The 20,076-nt window shown below is 37.4% G+C and overlaps 1 protein-coding gene across 1 annotated transcript in view; it reads right to left on the reverse strand.

Moving 5' to 3' along the window:
- Positions 1 to 20,076, reverse strand: part of PKHD1 (PKHD1 ciliary IPT domain containing fibrocystin/polyductin) — a 282,605-nt gene that overhangs the window by 194,415 nt on the left and 68,114 nt on the right. The window contains exon 29 of the mRNA XM_087952900.1: positions 18,604 to 18,754. Coding sequence (XP_087809026.1) covers positions 18,604 to 18,754 — 151 coding nt within the window. The remainder of the gene's footprint in view (positions 1 to 18,603; positions 18,755 to 20,076) is intronic.

Raw genomic sequence — 20,076 nt, forward strand, 5'->3', positions numbered from 1 at the left:
AATCCGATTTTGCTTGGTACATTCTATCTAACTAGTACATCCAAAATAATTAAATACATAATTAGACAATAAATCCAAATATTAAAAACAAATACTATAATAAAAATTTTATAATAACATCAATACCATAATCTTATTAAACTCTTTAATTAAAACAGTATTCTAAACCTCCCTATTATTAAATTTTAAAGCCAATCATTATTAAACATTTTAACATTTTAATCTCTTATCAACTCTTAAACCATTACAATACTACCATCTCATCTTATGTACCTTGCAAAATCTTTTTTAAAAAATTATACTTTATCCATTATCCATAAAAATTCCTTTTTTTCATTTAATTTCAAAACGTTGTAGCTTTTCTCCACCTTTTCCCTTTCTTTCTTCTCTCCCAACAAACCTTTCTACCCCCTTCTTCTAGCCTCTGCCTTACTGGCTTCCCTTCTCTGTCGTATTCCTTTTCCCTTTTGTTTACTATCATCATATTGGTTTTGCACCTTATTTTTCCCTTTCTTAAATGTTTTTTTAGATCTTAAGTCCTTTAGTTCTCTTCTTTTCTCTCTTCCTTCTTTCTTGATCAAATTCTGAGATTCATTAAAAATGGCTTCTTCCTTTCTTTCTTGTTCCTCTGCTGTCTTCATCTGTTGTAATGTTTGTTGATAGTTAATAAGCGCCATTTCTAAAAAAAAGGAAAGCTTCTTCCACACCATCTTTACCATTTTTTTTTGCTTGTTCATATTCTTTTCTTAGTTCCTCAACAGAAAAAGCCATTATAAATCTTTTCTTTTCTTTTCCCCTTCTTTCTTCTTACAACAACCAGAATATTCAAAGAAAAGATAAAAAAATAAAGCAGTCCCAAAGTTATCAGTCAGTCCAAACCAAGGCAGAGTTCTCACTTTCTCCTTCTGGGGTAATATCAATCAAAGAGAAAGAAAGTCCAAATCTGTTTAAAATCTTATTGCAATATATTCTAGTCTTCAAATCCTTAAGGCATCTCCTCCAACAAAGTCTTAGCATACAAATATTTTCTTTTAATCCTCTCTTCCCACTCATCGCTTAAAACCAATTTTCACCTAAAAATAGGTTTCTTAATATCCTGTTATTTATTCCGTAGGAAAAGAGGGAAAGTTATCCTTTCAGCACCATCAAACTGCCGCTTTTTTCTCTTCTGGCAGGTATTATTCAGAAAGTCATACTTTTCAGGAATTTTATTAAATATGTCTTAGAGTCCTAGGAGCCAAGAAAACTTTCTCCTCACAAGCACTTTCTCCACTTCCTCCTGCGCATTCTTACCCGGCTGCCAGCTTCTTTGTGGCGGCCAACGGATCCCGCTGCACTGCCCTGGAAAAGGGGTTCTACGGCGGGAGGGGTCTGCAACACCCCAAACCCCACTCCGGATCCCCTACCTTCAGCTGCCCCTGCAGGCAGCCTAGCTCCCATCTGGGTCGGAGCCCGCGGCTAGCGCGGCAGGGATCGCAAATCCCTGCCGCCGCGAAGCCGACAAACCGGAAGTCTCATCCACAACTTCTTAAGGCAAACCTTTCCTCTGATTAATTGTTCCTGCTGAGAGGAAATTTCCCATTAGTTCTAGGTTGGGCTGTTTATTTATACTTTTTAAAAGAAAAAGAAAGAAAAAGAAAAAGAAAAAGTATGTGAGAGAGTGTGATTTGGGTAGAAACTGAATACCATGTGGAAGAAAAACTGTAAAAGATCTCTAAAACTGAGACATTAAAAAGAATCAAGGAAGAAATGCACATTTTTGTATTTATATTAGACTGGATTGATTCCAAGAACTAGTCAGTAGGCCAATTCCAACAACATAATCAGTACCGTTGACAAACAAGTACAAGGGCATGCATAAATATAGAATAAACACTATTTATTTGCTCTATATTTATACAACTTCATGCCCCCAAACCGATGATAGCATAAACTTTAAAAATCACAGCAATCTTCTAACAATACATAAAACTCCTTAATAATCACAAAATCTTTACTAAAAATGTAAAATTCATAATCATAAGTACTAGTTGTCCTGAATGACACAGATATTAACTCTTAAAAGCCAGCTCAGTTTGTAGGATTAAATGTAAGGAAGGAGGGCTCTAACTCTATTGTCATAAAGAAAATACTCTAGAGGATCAGTAACACAAATAAAACACTGTTTTCTCTTTCAACCAAGTTAGAATCTTCAACAATCTTCCCAGAATGGGTCTACTGAACGGATAGATGCACACCTAGTTTTAGATCAAAAACAACACCTTGAATTGTACCCAAAACCTACTAGTAACAAATGCAGAGTCCATGGAAGAATCCCTTAATGTATAGCAGCTCTTACAAATCAACTGCTGCATTTTGCACCAAATACAGCTTTAAAAAATAAGGCAATCCCATACAAGTTGCAATAAACTATATAGAAGAGGAATGCTTCTTCAGAAAGATTGTGGCAAGCCAGAGACTTATGTAAACTCAAGCCTTATAAGGAAGAGCATAGAAGACTGTACTTGCAATTACTATACATGATCATACTTCATATTCTGCCTTATGATGGCTTCCGTAATATTTTATATGCTCATCAATAAACATTACAGTACATGAAAGGTGAACAATCAGAAGCGGTGGTCAAAGTCTATTCTCTCCTTTAATTAGCTTTAAAGTAACTGAGGATAATAGAGAGTTTATGAATGTTTATATAAGCTTTTTCAACAAAAAATTAATATTCTAATGCTTAAATTGTCTAAAAATAGGGTTTTCTTTGTTTAGTATACTGGGCAGGTAGGCTTAAATGCAATATGAACAGACAGCAATTAGAGTATACATGTGTAAGCTCTTCACTAATAAAGAATTCTGCCCATCTACTGAAAGTTATTTAATCAGACGACAATGCTACATCATGCTTATTATAGCAGAACCACAAACAAGTGGAATAGATTGACAATAACATCAAGTAAACTAATACCTTTATCATACCTTTATCATACCTTTTCAGTATTTAAATTATTTAGCTAAGTTTCTCATTTTCCACCAATGCAAAACAGATGCACCTATGTATACACAAAAATGAGTGCCCGGCCACTCAATTTCCAGCACCACATCTGTTCACTCCTAACACAAAAACAATATGCTTTCTTTAGCCTATCTGTATACATATCATTACTATAGAATATGGTGGCCCTGTTACAGCATCTTTCCTTAAAAGGCACATCTGTTTAAAAGCTAGCATAATTGCATAATGCAGTTCAGTCTGGAAGCATCAATATAGGAAATTAAAATGAGTCCATCAAAGCAAGTACAACTTACATACGATATCTAGAAACCCCATACAATCCTAAATTGCATTAACAGAGGGATTCAATCAAGATCAAGTGAGGTACTAATACCACCCTATAAAGCCTTAGTAAGACCACACCTAGAATATACATCCAGTTTTGATCACCGCACTATAAAAAAGATGTTGTGACTCTAGAAAGAGTGCAGGGTAGAGCAACCAGGATTAGGAGACTGGAGGCTAAAACATATGAAGAATGGTTGCAGGAACTGGGCATGACTAGTCTAGTGAAGAGAAGGACCAGGGGAGACATGATAGCAGTCTTCCAATATTTGAGGGGCTGCCACAGAGAGGAAGGATTCCAACTATTTTCTAAGGCACCTGAGAGCAAGACAAGGAATAATGGATGGAAACTGATCAAGAGCTTCAACCTGGAAATAAGGAGAAATCTTCTGACAGTGAGAACAATCAACCAATGGAACAGCTTGCCCTTGGAAGTGATGGGAGCTTCACTACTGGAAGCTTTCAAGACTTGACTGCCATCTGTCAGAAATTCTTTTGTTTGGGTGGTAGGGGGTTGGACTAGATGACCTATAAGGTGCCTCCCAACTCTATAATTCTGTTATTATTAAAGCATGTTTTAAGGGTGGAGAGAAAGAAAAGTGCATCAAAGAACTTTTTTTTTATATAAAGGGGATAACTCTCCAACAAAAATAAAGAAAAATCTGAGTCTTCAAAGAAACAATCTTGGATATGATAGCTAATATAGCAATGTTTGTAGGTAGTTTAATTTTAGAGTTACAGTGATCTCATTGCAAAACGTTGTGCTATCCACCCATGTGGCTACATGATTGCATTTCAGCAGGTTGAGAACCAGTTCACATTTGTGTCTAATTACAGCGCCCTGTGTACATATGACCACAGTTCACGATATTTTTTGCTGGTTTCTGGCATTTTTTCCCAGGCTTTGCACTTATGACCATATGATTTGCTTAACAACCACCATAAAATGGTCATAAAACAGGGTCTGATCTTGTGGGTCCCTCAGCTGAAATTCTACTCCCAGCTGTGGCCCTAAGTCAAGACTACTCTCCTTCCAGTAGATTAGGGAGACAAATAATGTAAATCAGTTTTGCTTCTGGCTGCAATTTTATATTTGACTTCTTTTTTTCAGGGGTGGCAGCCTCTTTACAGATTACAGTTTCAAAAGGGGCAGAGCAGCAATCATTTAAAATATGCACCAGTCAAAACATGAAGTATATAATTCACTTTTAAATGCACACAAAAAGTTTTCATAAAGTAGCAGTATGGGGCTCTGGCATAGGTTGGTGGGAATGTTTCATTTTACTCACCTAGAGTGAGTAAATATATATAACCCTTTAACAAACTATGGGTGATTATGGAATATGCGGAAGCAGATATTCAAGAATAAAGGGAGGCCTGGATTAAGGAACTGGAAAGTTTGGACTTTTCATTGGGTGAGGAATGAAGTTTAAGGCCCTGAGAAATGAGACCAGATCAAGATCAGTCAAGCTCCTACCAAATGTATAGATTCTGAATCTTGAGGATATTTTAGAATTTTGTGAGAAATATTGAGATAATTTAAATGTCACAATACTTTAAACAAAGATGGCATTATCTTTCCCTCTCATGCAATGTTTTACAACTTGTTAACAGTGCTGCATCCCTCAGTTTTGCCTAACCTTGTGCATCTTCTATTGTATGAGGGAAGAGAGGAGTAGCATATTTTGTGTACTCTTGTCCTTACACCTAGGAGCTATTTTCATTTTTTTTTTAATTTCCTAAATTCCTTTTTTTTAAAAACAAGGCTCTTTCCCATTTAATCAGACAAAGATTGTCCTCTTAAATTGACCTTCTTCCCCCATCTGCTCTTCCCTTCCCTTCCCCTACCCAACCCCACCGCAGGCTATTGCCCTCATGGCAGTAACTAGATAACACACTCTATCAGAAAGGTATTTTTTTAAAAAAAAAAAAATCATTGGAAAGGCACTGGAGCTGATAGTGGCATCAATCCTAACCTGACACAGGCCAGGGTCAACCATTTATCTCTTCACATTGCCTGTGGATACTGAGGCAGCCATGTTAGCGTTCCTTCCAGAGTTTAACAACCTTGCAGAAGTCACATCTCTTGGAAATGCTAGCAATATCTGCCCTTAACCTGAGACTGCAGATAAATTGCATGAGCTTTAATGTTCTTATGGGGGGAGTGTCATTTTTATTTAATTTTTAAATCAAGTTACCCAGAAGATGGAGAAATTGGACAGCAAGATTTAAGAAAAATCTACAAGTTAATCAGGAGGGGAGGGAATGATGGATCTGTATAGTTACATTCTCTCTGCTACAGAAATATTGAGATGATGGAAATAAATAACCACCTGCCAGGTGTAACAGACATAGATATAAGACAGAAACCTGCCTCAGCATAGAGTAATTAGCAGCAACCAGCCAAACTACAGACAGCTAAGCTAAAGAAAAACTAAGTATACATAGGAACATGTTTCCTGAAAGGGGGAAAGGGGATAGCTTTGATATCTTGAATTCTCACACGCTCATCGCTTAATACTCACCCATCTATGTGTAAACAATGGCAACGGTATGGAATAAAAGACTTGGAGCATTGTAGTGGTATTAAAGGATTATGTTCTCCACAATTATGGGTTACTGTCTTGTATACTAGAATTAACGGAAAACATATGGGCTGCTAACTCAATTATTGAACTTTGCATTACATTTCAGCATGGAGGGTAGAATAAAATATCTGATGTTGAAGTTATTGTTATTAATAGTATTATTGGAACTTGCAGTGATGAATGTCTATGGAGATTCTCAATCATCCAGGTCATGGTTGTCCCAAAAGTGCTTTTTCAAAAGGCAATTGGACTTTCTGTTTTTTCTTCGAAGACTTTTTGCTTCTCATCCAAGAACTGAAGAAGCTTCTTGGATGAGAAGCAAAACATATTCAGAGAAAAACCAGAAAGTCCCATTGCCTCTTGAGAAAACATCTTTGGGACACTGATCTTTTCTAGGATAGCCAAGCTATCTCCTGTCTGTTCTATTTTTCAGTTTCTCTCCCCAGCCTCACATGCCCAACAGTAACTCAGCAATCCCTCTTACTCATTTTTGCCTTCAGTGAATCTTTTATTTTTTTCTTAATTTATCCAAATATTGGTACTTTCTTTATGTATAGAGGTGATTCTATTTTAATCCCAGATAGTCATTATTAATAATAGATACTTGTATAAAGAGGACACGTGCCATTCTTTACCCTGAAGTTTCTATAATTAGATTTTACCACTTTGGTTTTCATTGAAAGCAGTAGGGTCCACTGAAGATAAACTAGGCTACTTTTAAAATAAAATAATGTCTTGAGTTTCAACACAACTACAACTGGTTATCAGCTTGATCATTTAAAACAGTGATCCCCAACCTTTTTTATGCAGCGGCCTGGTACCGGCATCAACTGGGCGCCGTGGCCCAGTACCGGCATCAGCTGGGCGCCGCCATCTTTTTGATAAAAAGTGCTTCCGGTGACCTCACGGAAGCACTTTTTCATCAAAAGATGGCGGCATCAGCGCTTTCGATGAGCTTTTCTGGGTAGAAATGGCTTTCTGCCAGAAAAGCTCACGAAGTAAGCGCCCATCTCTTTTGATTAAAAGTGCTTCCGGTGAGCTTTCTACCGAAAAGCTCACGGAAGCACTTTTCATCAAAAAGATGGCGGCGCCAGCAACCAGCGACCTGGTAGGAGTTGTTCCGTGGACGTGCCGGTCCACGGACCGTGGTTGGGGACCCCTGATTTAAAACAAAGAGAAAGAGAAAATACAGAAAATAAAATAATGAAAAAGAGAAAAGGCAAAATCTAAAATTTCAGTTCATCACCACATTAGAACAGCTAAGTGAGTAGGCTTCAAAGTTCTCTACAGTTCCTCCTATGGTAAGATAAAATGAAATAGGCAATCAAGAAAAAGGTTAAGATTAAGTTTTGGGTTAAACAACTTGGACACTAATAGATGTTGCAGACAATATCACTATTGTTATGGGACAAAGAAACAATCATATATGCAATCTATAAATTGGTCAGTTCAAATGGGTTTTTTTAATGCATTTTTTAAAAAAGTATTGAGTCTAAGGCAGGGCTGTCAAACTCCTGGTTTAGTGAAGAGGAAAAAAGTTCTGATCATATGACAATGACGTAACAACATGAGTTTGACACGCCTGGTCTAATGCATTCACATTTGAAGCAGTTTCACATATCTGGGTTCACTATCCTATAAATTCCATAATGGAAATCCATTCAGTGTAACCAGCATCAAAGATAAACACTTACTTTGTTTTCCTCCAATGGCTTAATGCACATTGCTCCAGAAGAAAAAAATGTATGTAGGTCAGGGTTGAAATGAGATGTCCTTGGTGTTCTTTGAACTTGCTTGTATGCTTGCAAGTGTTTCATTACCCAACTAGGCAACATCACCAATGCTGATGAGCATAGGTTTGCTCCTTGTTTGTATATAGTAGCTTGCCATGTATCTACACTGCATGTACATTGATCCAGTGGTCCCAGATTAAAATATAAGTCCAGTAGTCATATTAAATCAATGTATATTGTTATTAGATCCAGTCCAATAAGCTGGAATAATAATTAACTGTAATAGTCCACATTTATTTAAGTCTCACCCAAACATCCCTTAAGTCTATGAGAGAATACAACTCTCATATATGGTCAACATATTTTATACAACACCTTATAGTATCTTGGTAGTTGATATTTTACTAGATATTGAAAAGACAGAAATTGAGCAATATAACTTTTCAATTACTTTGCTGTGTAATCATAGTACTTACAGTAGCATCTAGTCATGAGCTAATTATGACTTATGGGACAGGTAATCAGCATTTTTTGTAGGTTAAACTGCATTATGTACAGAAACATAGGTTCCTCGTGTTAATTACATGGTACAGTGAACATGTAAGGGATTTGAAAAGGAATTCTCAGTGGTTTGTGCTTTTACACACAATTTAATTATGCATACATTAATCATGATCCTGCATTAATGACAAACTCAGGTGCTGAATTACCATGATGAAATAAGTAGCTAAAATTGGTCTCCTGAGTAGCAAGCAGATATTGACATTCTCAGGGGAACTTTAAGATTTAAAGAATGGGGGGGCGGGATGTTACAGAGGAAAAGAACAGAGGTTAGTGACAATTAAGCAAATTCAGTGGCTACAGAATGCTAAGCTCCTGTTATGGGTATGAAAAAATGAGGTACAGTGAGAATATTCAAAAAAAAAGTGGACAATCTAGTAACTAAATATTTTCTAATATAATCTATCAAGATATTTTTCAATAAATGTTACTAATTGATTTTCTATAACAAAACAATTTATCACAAGGAGCAGTGACTGATTTGAGTTTTTCCTACTATTACCACGAAATTTTAAATCTGACTTTAGACAAAATGCTCTGGGTAAAGGATTCAGTGTGTTTGATCTTCTCATATTATGAATTATCAAGATATAAAAACTTATGGGTTCTGAAAGTGGGGTCTAAAACTATTATAGTACAATGCTGTGTCCAGTTTGCAATACTGAATTCTGAAATGTGCTCTTTGCCAATATATGGACCACTACTGATGTTAGTTTGGATACAGGGGAAGAAATATCAACTCTGTTTATGATATAACTTTCTGAATCATCTTTCTTTATTTCACTTTAATGTCCATGCACATTGTCAGTATAGATATATCACATTTTGTATTAGCTAGTTTGATTGTTAAAAATAAAAATGAAATAAAATTGTTGGATTCTTACTTCTTTAAGCTTGGTGGGTCTCTTGTAGATGTTTCATTACCAGACTAAGTAACATTATCACTGCAAGGGAGAGCAGAGTTTGCTGACTGTTTATATATAGCAGCTTACCCTATCAGGAGGTGTTTTGGGGGGGGCGGAGGTGGAGAGGATGGTTCTTGATTAAGGTATTTTTTTCTGGCTGTTTATCTGATACTGTTTCCTGCTTATCAGGCTGTTGGATGGGGTGTGACCTAGGTCTTTATTTCCTTCCTAGGCATTTGACTATATTTTTCAAAGGGATGCTCATCTAATTCTAATACAAGGGAAAAAATTACCAGAAATTGATAAATATATATTTTTGGTCATAGGAATTTGAACTGGACCAAAAGCTAACCACAAAATAAATCACTTTTTGACAGAAAACAACCAGCTTTGGACTCTAGAACATTGATAATGGGCAGATCTGCTTTTTCTGGTTGGCCCATCACAGCATAGATCCACATCATTCTCAGAACACAGGAAAGGACAATATCCTTCTACTCCTACTCCCTGCCCATGGCAAATTCACCCTGCACCGATGTTTTCCAACAAGAGCCTCCTATGCTCCTCAGAGAGAAGAGTCTGTCACACTCTGTTCCAATCTGAAGGCAGCCTTAGTTCTGATTGTCTGCAGTGTCTAACATCTCCTTCCCTCCAGGGGCTGGTCATTTGCTCCTGGGCTGCTGGGCTTATAGATATAAAATCTTGTGGTTGATCCAACAATGGCTAAAGAAGTATCTCACCCTGAAGTATTCATTCCCGATTCAAGCCATGCCATGTTGCAGTGAGTACTGCTTAGCATGCTTCCTTTGATTTTCAACTCCTGGCTCTCCGTGATGCAAACCTTGTTTTTTCTTCCCTTAAAAAATACATTTCAATTGTAATATAGGAATATTGCTTCCTTGTTTATGTCAAGCTGAACTTCCACTTCTTTCTTGTTCCAAAGTTTGTCTACAACTTTTGTAGTAATAGGAAAAATGGAAGAGTAATCTGTTTCTGTTGCTTTACATTACTTTAGCATCAAAAACACAGTGGTATGGAAGGGGAAGGGGAAGGAGAAGGAAGGAGGAATGGGTTGTGTTAAATGAGATAATGTGAGGAAAGAGAAGTTTCTCACAAACATGCAAGAAAGCAAAAGAAAAGCCCAGGGAAGTTCTATAACAAAGAAGAATCTTAGTGAAAAAGAACAATCCCCTAAAATAAGAATACTGGCACAGATAGACCAGTCTCATGAAGAAGCATCCAGACAGATTTGTCTTTCTTGGGTGGATGGAAAGGGCACAAAGCAGAAGAATGACCAGATTTTAAAGTGGTCATTTTCAGCTCTGAGCATCTAGTCTTGTTGCCAACTCATTGCAATGTCCACTGGAATATCTAAAGTTGGCTTTAAAAAGACAGCTCTGACCAACTGCTTAGCCTGCAGTATGGAAGTGTCCTTTGCAAAGAATTAACTAATGGACCAAAAGTAAGAGCGGGGAATCAGGGAACAGGTATCACATGACTAAATTTATATTAAGATTGTATTTTTCATGTGAAAAAATCTGATCTGTGAGGGTTGAAGCTGGCAAGGCTGGGAGTAAAGAATGTGGGGTCAGGCATAGTCCTGGGGAATTTTTGTCTCTAGAAGTGGGGTCAGAGAAAGCTCAAGAGTTCATGACCAGCATGACAGTCATGGGGCTCTCTTGGTTATCCAGGGCCTGAGTGGCCAAGGCCTCCCAGATGGTGACATTTGGGGTGATTAATTCTCTTTGTCCTGCTGTCTGTTAAAGAGGCAATGGTTCTCCCCCTCCTCAAGAGGCTATCACTAAACCCTAGAGTACTAGATAGTTTTGTCCAGTTTCCAACTTTGTCTTCTTGGAGAAAGTTGTGTAGAAGATGGTTGTGCAGGTGCTCCAGAGAATCCTGGAGAAAATGGATTACCTGGATCCTTTTTAGTCAGATTCAAACCAGGGCATGGGACCAAAACAATATATTTGAGCTTGGGTATGACCTCTGACAGGAGAGGGATTGGAGCAGTGCATTCATCCACGTTTTCCTTGATCACTTAGTGGCTTTCAATACTGTTACTTATGGCATCCTTCTGGATCAGCTCTGGAGACTGAGAATGGATGGTACTATATTATGCTGAAGGGTTGCCCCCCAATTTCCCTAGGATAAGTTCCTGTCAGCCTTGATAGGGGAAAAGAGTTTCAGCTCCTGGCCCCCTGCTTTGTGGAGTCCTACAGATCTCAGTTCTTTCTTCTCTTGGTGTTTAACCCAGTGAAGCCACTGGGTATAGTTATTCAATGGCGTGGAGTAGGGTATCAGCAGTATGCTGACGATACTCAGCTCTACAGCTCCATTCCTATCTGCCCAGGCAAAGCTGTGGGCATTTTATCTTGGAGATTGTGGGAGCTTGGGTGGGAAAGAACAGACTTTAGTTCAACTCTAATGAAACTGAGTGACTTTAGGTATTACAACTTAAAGGAGCCACAGTAGAATGAAATATTGCAGACTAACTCTTTCCACAGCCAGGAGTTCAATCCCGCTCAAGGTTGACTCAACCTTCCATCCTTCCAAGGTTGGTAAAATGAGGACCCAGATTGTTGGAGGCAATATGCTAACTGTGGAAACTACTTAGAGAGGGCTGTAAAGCACTGTGAAGTGGTATAGAAGTCTAAGTGCTATTGCTATGGCTTCCTGATTCCAGGAGTTTTCCATCTTTAATTCTGGATAGAGTCATATTTCCACAAACAGAACTAGCACATACAGTCCTGGGTGGGGGGGAATTCATGACTCCTCTTTGAAGAAAAGTTTACAGCTATGACCGGAGGGATTTTTACATAGTTTTTTGTTCTTCACTAGTTGTATCCATTCCTAGAACATGAGGCCCCACTTGTAGTCACTCATGCTCTAACCTATGGGTGTCAAACTCAATCACGTCACCTGACGTATCGCAATGTATCATGACATTTTTGCCTTTGTGGAGCCAGGGTGGGTGTGGCTTGTGTGTAACATATCCCGCCCATGGGCCACCAGTTTGACACCCTTGCTCTAGTCACTTCCTAAATGGGCTATTGCAATGGCCTCTGCACTTCAGACCTGCTGCTCTTGAAGATGACCCAGTGCAGAAAGTAACAGCACAAGCAGTTATGTTTTCTCCTCATTTGGTGCACACTACATCTTTGCTCCATGAGCTCCATAGGTTGCCAGAGTGCTTCTGGGTTCAATTCAAGGGCTTTTTGTGACCTATAAAGTGATTTACTCCAGGTTCCATCTATTAAGGAGTGTCATCTGGTAGAAACCAGGAACCCTTTTCTGTTGTGGCACTCATGCTTTAGAACATCATGTCCCTGGAAATCAGATTGGTCCTGACCTGTCAGGTGTAAGTCCTTCAATACTTGGTTCTGTACCTGGGCATGATGGAAAGAGATGGGGTTGAGTCCATAAATTTGTTATGTTAATTGTTCTTGATAGGTCTATTTTCACCATGGCTGCTGTTAGATGTGTTTTCTTTTCTTTTTGCCCTTCTGTTATTTATATTCTTAACACAATTAGCTGTTAGAATAATTCATTTGAGATGGGTAGCCATTACATTGAACTAATAAATAAAAACTCATCAAAACATGAATATGTCCCTTCAATGTCCAATGTCCAAAATGTCCGGCAAAAAGCCCCTCAATATGTAATTCGGACAGGAAAAAGAGTGCTTAAAGCACAAACAACCATACTTAGAGTAAGACTATAAGAAATTAAGAAATATTAAGAAATTAATATTAATGGTTTGGAGAGGAATGAGTGGGGTTGGTTGGGTGTGTGTGATATTAGATACACGAGACTAAACCCTTGAAAGTTGAACCAAGAGGTGACTTCATTTTTTTGATGCTTAAATCTTCCCACTCAAAAATGCTGATGCGATTTGAAAAAGTAGGCAAAGAGGCAATAGCACAATTCAAACCTATTTAATGCTCAAAAGTTCATCTTACAAAAAGTGAACTTGCGAGGAAAAAAATTAAGAAACAGCAGGAAGAACAGCTTTAAGTCTTATACAGGAAGAGAGAAAATGAATGCTTCTGCTTTTAGATTTTATCTTCCCCAGAGTAAGATGTATGGCAGCTACTGCAGAGAAAGCAATCAGATTCCCACTTCAGTCCTTACTAGTACATGCCTAGAAGTGCAAGTTGCTCACTGGTGCTTCCTCCCTCTCCTGCCATCCTAGCAGAAGGTCACTTGCCAAATAACAAAGAAGAAAACATTGCTGAGAACACTTGGAGGGAAGGGAAGGAAAAGGTTGACACGTCACGGGTTGGATTCTGGAAATCTGTCAGATCTGGGAAAGTCATGTCCCAAAGTCAAAATCAATATTAAATGGATTCTAATAAACCTGTTCTCATCAAGGATGAGTCATAAGAGTTTGTATGGCAGTAACAGGAAAGGCCTCAGGAACAAATGTTCAGGAAATATTGTTAAGTCCTTCTTCTTAAGATTTTTCTTGTGTTTTTTATTTCTTACATGTATAATATTATGGCCATGATTTCCCACTGGTTAGTTTTTTTCTGGTCTAGGAATATGTATGAAAGATGTGTAGAATATTTAACAAAAGAGTGATAACGCATTGCTGTCCTCATCCTTTGGTCATTATGTGATGGTATCGCCAACAGAAGCCAAGAAACCCCCATATATTGTTTTCTTAATCAATTTCTGGTGTTACAGCATAATTTTTACAACTGTGTCTATCAGAAACTTTTGCAAACAGAAAGTTTTACTACAGCCAACTCTGTTCCATCCAGTCTAATTCATTACCCAGTTTCCAACAAGTTTCCCTTTCATCTTTTCCAAAATCCACAGTCCAGCATTTGCTGATAATATTTCATCAAACTGTTTTACTCATTTAATCCACAGTGCAAATCACAGAAACCAAATGACTATTCACCCAGATGGAATAGCAATAGCGCTTAGAGTTATATACCACTTCACAGTGTTTTACAGCCCTCTCTAAGCAGTTTACAAAGTCAGCCTATTGTCCCCAACAATCTGGGTCCTTGTTTTAGTGACCTCAGAAGGATGGAGTCAACCTTGAGGTGGTGAGAATTGAATTGCCAAATTGCTGGCAGTTGGCAGTCAGGAGAAGTAGCCTGCAGTACTGCTTTCTAACCAGGGTACCACCACGGCTCCATGGTTAACACTTCAGATGAAAGTCAGACACTATTACTTAGCTACCTGTTCATTTGTTCTGCAGGCAGCATCTAACATGCAAAGATGGATTTTGCTTGGTCAAAACAAATCAACAGAATCTGGAAAATGCCACTAAAGCACAATAATATCCAGAAATATAAGGACAGTTTTCGATATTTGTCACAAGTCTGTTCTCAGTTATGAAAAAACGTATATTGATTACAGCAGATTTGCAACCATGCTTGCTTACATACTATATATTATATACATAATCAGTATATGTAGTTTTATATGTATATAAAATTCTACTTCATATACTTTTACCAAAAAAGTAAAATTAAGTAGACTTACCATTCTCAAGAATTATGTAAATAATTGTAATACATAAATTGAAGCAGGGGAAGGAAAGAAAGATCTTTTGAATGGAGTTAAATGAATTGCTACTTGTGAAAGTAAAAAATCACTTGCTTTCTCATAAAGGAAGAATGGTGAAACATTGACCTGTCGTTTTCTCAATATCAGAATTTCCCAGAACTATCAAGTATGTCTCAAAATGAATTTATTTTGCTAATGCCAACAAAGTTAGATGCCAACTGATAAGACATTTTTTGAACCAATGCATGCAGAATTGTCTAAATTCCTTAGAGATGTCCACATGTCTAAGGAAAAGGTGAAGTCCCATTACTTCTCTGACATTTTGTGCCTCTTGCTAATAGCACCATTACTGTAACCCAACATACAAAAGGCCATTAATGCATTTTTTTGACTGGCACCATTATTTCCAGTGGGAAGGGAAGGCCAGTTTGCATGACATGATTAAAACCTTTATGTAGAAGCATGTATATATTGCACGATATCATAAATCTTAGCAAGAGGCTGTCAAGTAAAATTGAAACCACTTATCTGACCTATCTGCTCCTCCTCAACACATACATGCGACTTAGGCTTCATCTGACACACTCAAGATTCTGAAATTCATATTTCTTTTAGAACAGAATGGCTGCATGTGGTATAACAAGAAAGTGGCAGCATGAACTGCGTACATGTTTCATCTCCAAAAGAACAGGAACTAACTATGTGAGCTACACCAAATCTCTCTCTCTCTTTCTCCCCTCCCTCCCTCTCTCTCTCTCTCACACACACTACACACACACATACATTTGCTCTGTAATTTGATCAATATGATCAACATCAAACATACAAAATACAAAACCATTATGTTTCTAACAGAATGGTTTGGGAATGAGGCAATAAAATGGAGTATATTACTTCAGACTACAGTTTAGTTGTCAAAATCATGAGTCATAGTGGCACAGTGGTTAGAATGCACTATCGCAGGCCAATTCTGCTGACTGCTGACTGCCAGCAATTTGACAGTTCGAATCCTACCAGCTCAAAGTAGACTCAGTATTCTATTCTTCTGAGGTCAGTAAAAGGAGGACTCACATTGTTGATTGCAATATGCTGACTCTGAAAACCGCATACAGAGGGCTTTAAAGCACTGTAAGTCTAAGTGTTATTGCTAAAATGTCCACAGATAATAAAAAATCTTTAAGGGAAGTGGAATAAAGATATTCATTGATGGCAGAGAGAGAGTAGATATATATTCTATTTCAGAATGAAATTGATGGTGCTCATCCATTAAAGCTAATTGGGAGGAAATTTAAATCCCAAATTTACAACTTCAGATTATACCTTCTTTATATGCATGCATTCTATGTGGAACTCATTGCAATATGACAATGAAAATGTTGCAATGATTGTATAAATTATGTGTGCATGAAATTACCCTCTGTATGGTTCTTCCCAGGATACAAAGCTATGTATTCCTACTCCTGTTAGATTACCAAAACTTACAGAGAACCCAAATCATTATTTCCAATTTCACAGATAACATTTCTGTTAATTATATAAAACACAACACATGATTTTAACAACTAAACTTAGTCTGAAGTAACATGCTCCATTTTATTGCCTCGTTGCTAAACCATTCTGTCAGAAACATAAACCTATCTTTACACTCACATGATTCACATGAATAGTCCCTAACTGCATTTCTCAGTGTGAAATGGTCAGCATTTCCAGTCCCTCAGCTATGTAAGGTGACAGACTTGGCAACCATTTGCATCCCCAAGAAAACAAGCATTCTGGTAATATATAGTTGTGAAGACAGCTACACAATCTTACAGTTTAATTATCTTCTTCACAAATATTTCTTTCCTGGATCATTCACATCAACAGTGCAACACAAGTAAGAGCAGGCCCATCTATTTCATGCTGCCCAGACTCTTTTGTGGCAAATAGAAATGGAACTCTTGATTGCACTCTTGCCCCCAAGCGTGGTGTGGCTTCTCGGATACAATAGCAAACAGACATCTTGATTGTTTACTTGTGCAAAAACTGCTAGATGTTTATCACAGAACCTCCCTCATTTCAGACCTTAATCCAAAAGATGGGAAGGTGGAAACCAGTTGAATACTATGGGTGAGGGAGGGGGACTTTTAAGAGTAAAGCCACTTAAAAGTAGAACACTGGAACTAATCCCTCAGAGAGGCAGGAAGCTCCCATTCATTGAGTGTTATCAAGCAAAGAAAGGACATCTGTCCTGAACCCTTTCTCTTATATTCCTACAGAGAACAGGAGTTAGGACTTGATGGCCTACTAAATGGACCCTTCTTACTTCATTAAGTTTGTGAAGAAAAGTTGCCATTACCTGCCCTACTAAAATGTCCATCTTCTCTGCCTTGACTCTCATTCTGAATTCGGTTCTAGGACTTCAGGAAAATGTATAGTAATGGCTGAGATGAGAAATCAAAACTTTCAAAAAGTAGATGTTTGACTGTCCCAGGTTTCCCTTCTCACAATATTAATTAAAGAAAAAAAATGACAATAAGTAGCACATGGCCAGATCAAGACCTATCTATAAGCCAGGAAAATGTAAAGAAATCGAATTCTGTATTCATTCATTCTTGGTATGACTGATGCTAATTAAATGTCTCCCACAGGCTCTATGTAAAAAGGACCAACTTACAGTCCCTGTGCCAAGTTAAAGTTTTATTCTCCTATAATTTCTCCAAATTCATTTATTTTAATAATGTTTTAATTTTAAAAGATCATCCCCAGAATATTTTCTCATTTCTTAACCCTGAAACCATTTTCTACCTATCATTTTCAGAAGATAAAAGGTAAAAGGAATTACTGCTAAACTGCAAAGGCCTCTATAATGAAAAGACTAAGCTCATGAGCTGCCTCCATGAGGAAAAAAAAATCTACTCAAACTGAAAACTATGCAAGCAGATTTTCTTGTCATTTTCCCCATCTACTCACATTTACACTAAAAATGTTTCTGTTTACCTTTATTTACCTATTCAATTTGTTACGCAATGCAATGACTTTTGGCAGATTACATATCTCCCAACTGAGGAAATCATAAGTAGTGTATACACAGGCTGAATTGAGGAAAAAGGACTTCATTGGATATTAATTATGCTTACTAGAATTTAAATACACCCAATAGACATAAATATACCATCTGCATGAATTTATTTTTGGCCTTTGTCCTGAACTTGTCTGGAACAGCACAGAAACTACCAGGTTTTTTTTTGACAAAATAGTTTTTTTTTAAAAGTCACTTGAGTGTTACACACTGTGTGTGTGTGTGTTTACACATAGAATTCCTACAGCAGTCCAAATATGGACAAAAGGGAAGAAAGACAGATAAGTGTAAGCAATATTTATATTTCTTACAGATATTAATGGAATGTAGAAATGACACAGCTTTATTAACTCTGTTATTCAAAAGAACATAACTCAGAAATAGTTTCAATTATTTTAATTCTTCTTCCATAAGGATTGAAGAGGCAACATGATTTCTTTAAAAATATCTGGCAGTATGGAAGAAGTATGTAACTGCTAGTTCATATTCCAATAAAGCTTATCATCTTCTTGTTTCAACTAGCTAATAGCTCATTGCCTGAAGAACATGAGAAGAGACCATAATAATTTGGGGGGGGATCTATGATTGTGATCTCTGATTTCAGCAACAGAGGCAGGAAGAAGCATCATTTATAAGAAAGGAGCTTGAAAAAATAAAGAGACAACAGAAAGCAATTAAATACAGCAGGCCTCATTCATATTTATTAACTTGTGGTTAACCATAGTTAAGAATTAGTTCCTTTGCTGTGCATTAGCTCAGCTATTCAGTTGGAAAGCATTTAAAATTACATATTGCCTCTGCCTGGCCTAAGGTTTTTTTTTTCCACTTAAATGTACACAATATTATAAATTTAATTTTAAGCTGTTTGAATCAGTCTATAAAAAAGATTTGATTATACCTGAGTGTTCTGGCCCCAGTTTTTCCATATCTCAGTAATCTTGGCGGTAATTGGCTGATTAGGTCCCTCACACTCCATCTCTGCCTCAGTTTCCATGGTAATGTTACAGGAGCTATTATAGATGAGAACTTCATCTCTTTCCACTTTAGGGCTGAAACGAGAAGGGAGGTTAAATGGGGTGTCATCAATCTTAATGAAATGCAATTATTTTTACTCTTATTAATCATCGCAAGCCATTAGCTTGTGGCAACTCCAGACCACCATTTGTCAAACTTTGCAAATTTCTGTAATTTTGTTTCCATTCTTTTATTGTTTATTTGTTTTGCTTCTCCCCCCGCCTCCACACACACACATACACCTTTATCTGCAAACCTTTCCAACAAAAAAATACTCATAGGAAACATTTCTTAGAGATGCTGTACTGCCAGCCTCTCAAAATAACGCACATACACATTCACTTCTAGGGCAGAAAACTAAAGAGAATAGACACTGTTTGAGTCAAAGATGGAAGTAAATCCCAAGTAGCTCTTTTTTCTTACTCACACTTAATCCTGGGGAATGAATAACTTGCAACTCCCTCAGGGCAAGTGCAGAAATTGGAAAACCATATAACTGGCTAACTGGTCCCTAATTCCAACTGTGAAAAAATGAGCTCATTTAGGGTTCCAATTCCTGCTACCCAGCTGATAGCAATGATGCTTTCATGCTAGCACTGGAACATTAACTTAGTAAATTAATTAAACTTACTTAACAGCCCAGGCTAAGCAGATTCGATATATGTGCCAGTTAGTTTAGTGGGGTCCCTTTCTATACAATCTCTGTTCACATTAAGAAGTGGTAGATGGAGTGAGAGATACTCATAATAATCAGGGGGAAAACAAATAAAGGGTCATTCTTAATTAGCTCTGCTGGTTGACAGCTGCCTACTAGAGTGGCGAGCATTTAAGATTCTAATATCTATGTCTATATACCGAAACAATGATTAGTATGTGTTCCAAATGCCTTAACAAATTTCAGGTTTACTAATCCTTAAGACTGTGTGAAAGGCAGTCAGAACTTTGGTGCTGAAAGTTTGGCCTTTCCTGTCATCACCAAAACCAAGGAAGCATTTCCTCATTAGAGTTGCCAACTTCTTTTTATTCCTTGACTTAAGATGTCACTATGAAAAGATGAATCCCCATCCCCATAAGCCATGTTTGTATCTGCAAAAAAGAGAATAGTTGCAAGATTGCCTTCAGCAATAATTATTGTCTTGGTTATCAGAGGAGCTAATAAAACTGTTTATTAAATTACTCTGCAAGCTAGCCACAGGACTGTTACATTCTCACTTTTTGCTATTCTTTTTGAAATCTTTACACCCCAAGAATTAGCAGGAAATGTACTAAATTCTGGACTGTATCCTGGGTACCCAAATCATTACAGACATCAAGATAAGACATCCCTTGCAATCTAATGCAAGCCATCCCCCTTTTT

The sequence above is a fragment of the Notechis scutatus genome, chromosome 1, assembly GCF_049901735.1.
Source record: "Notechis scutatus isolate UNSWTSFEM ecotype Mainland chromosome 1, rNotScu1.2, whole genome shotgun sequence".
Classification (NCBI taxonomy): domain Eukaryota; kingdom Metazoa; phylum Chordata; class Lepidosauria; order Squamata; family Elapidae; genus Notechis; species Notechis scutatus.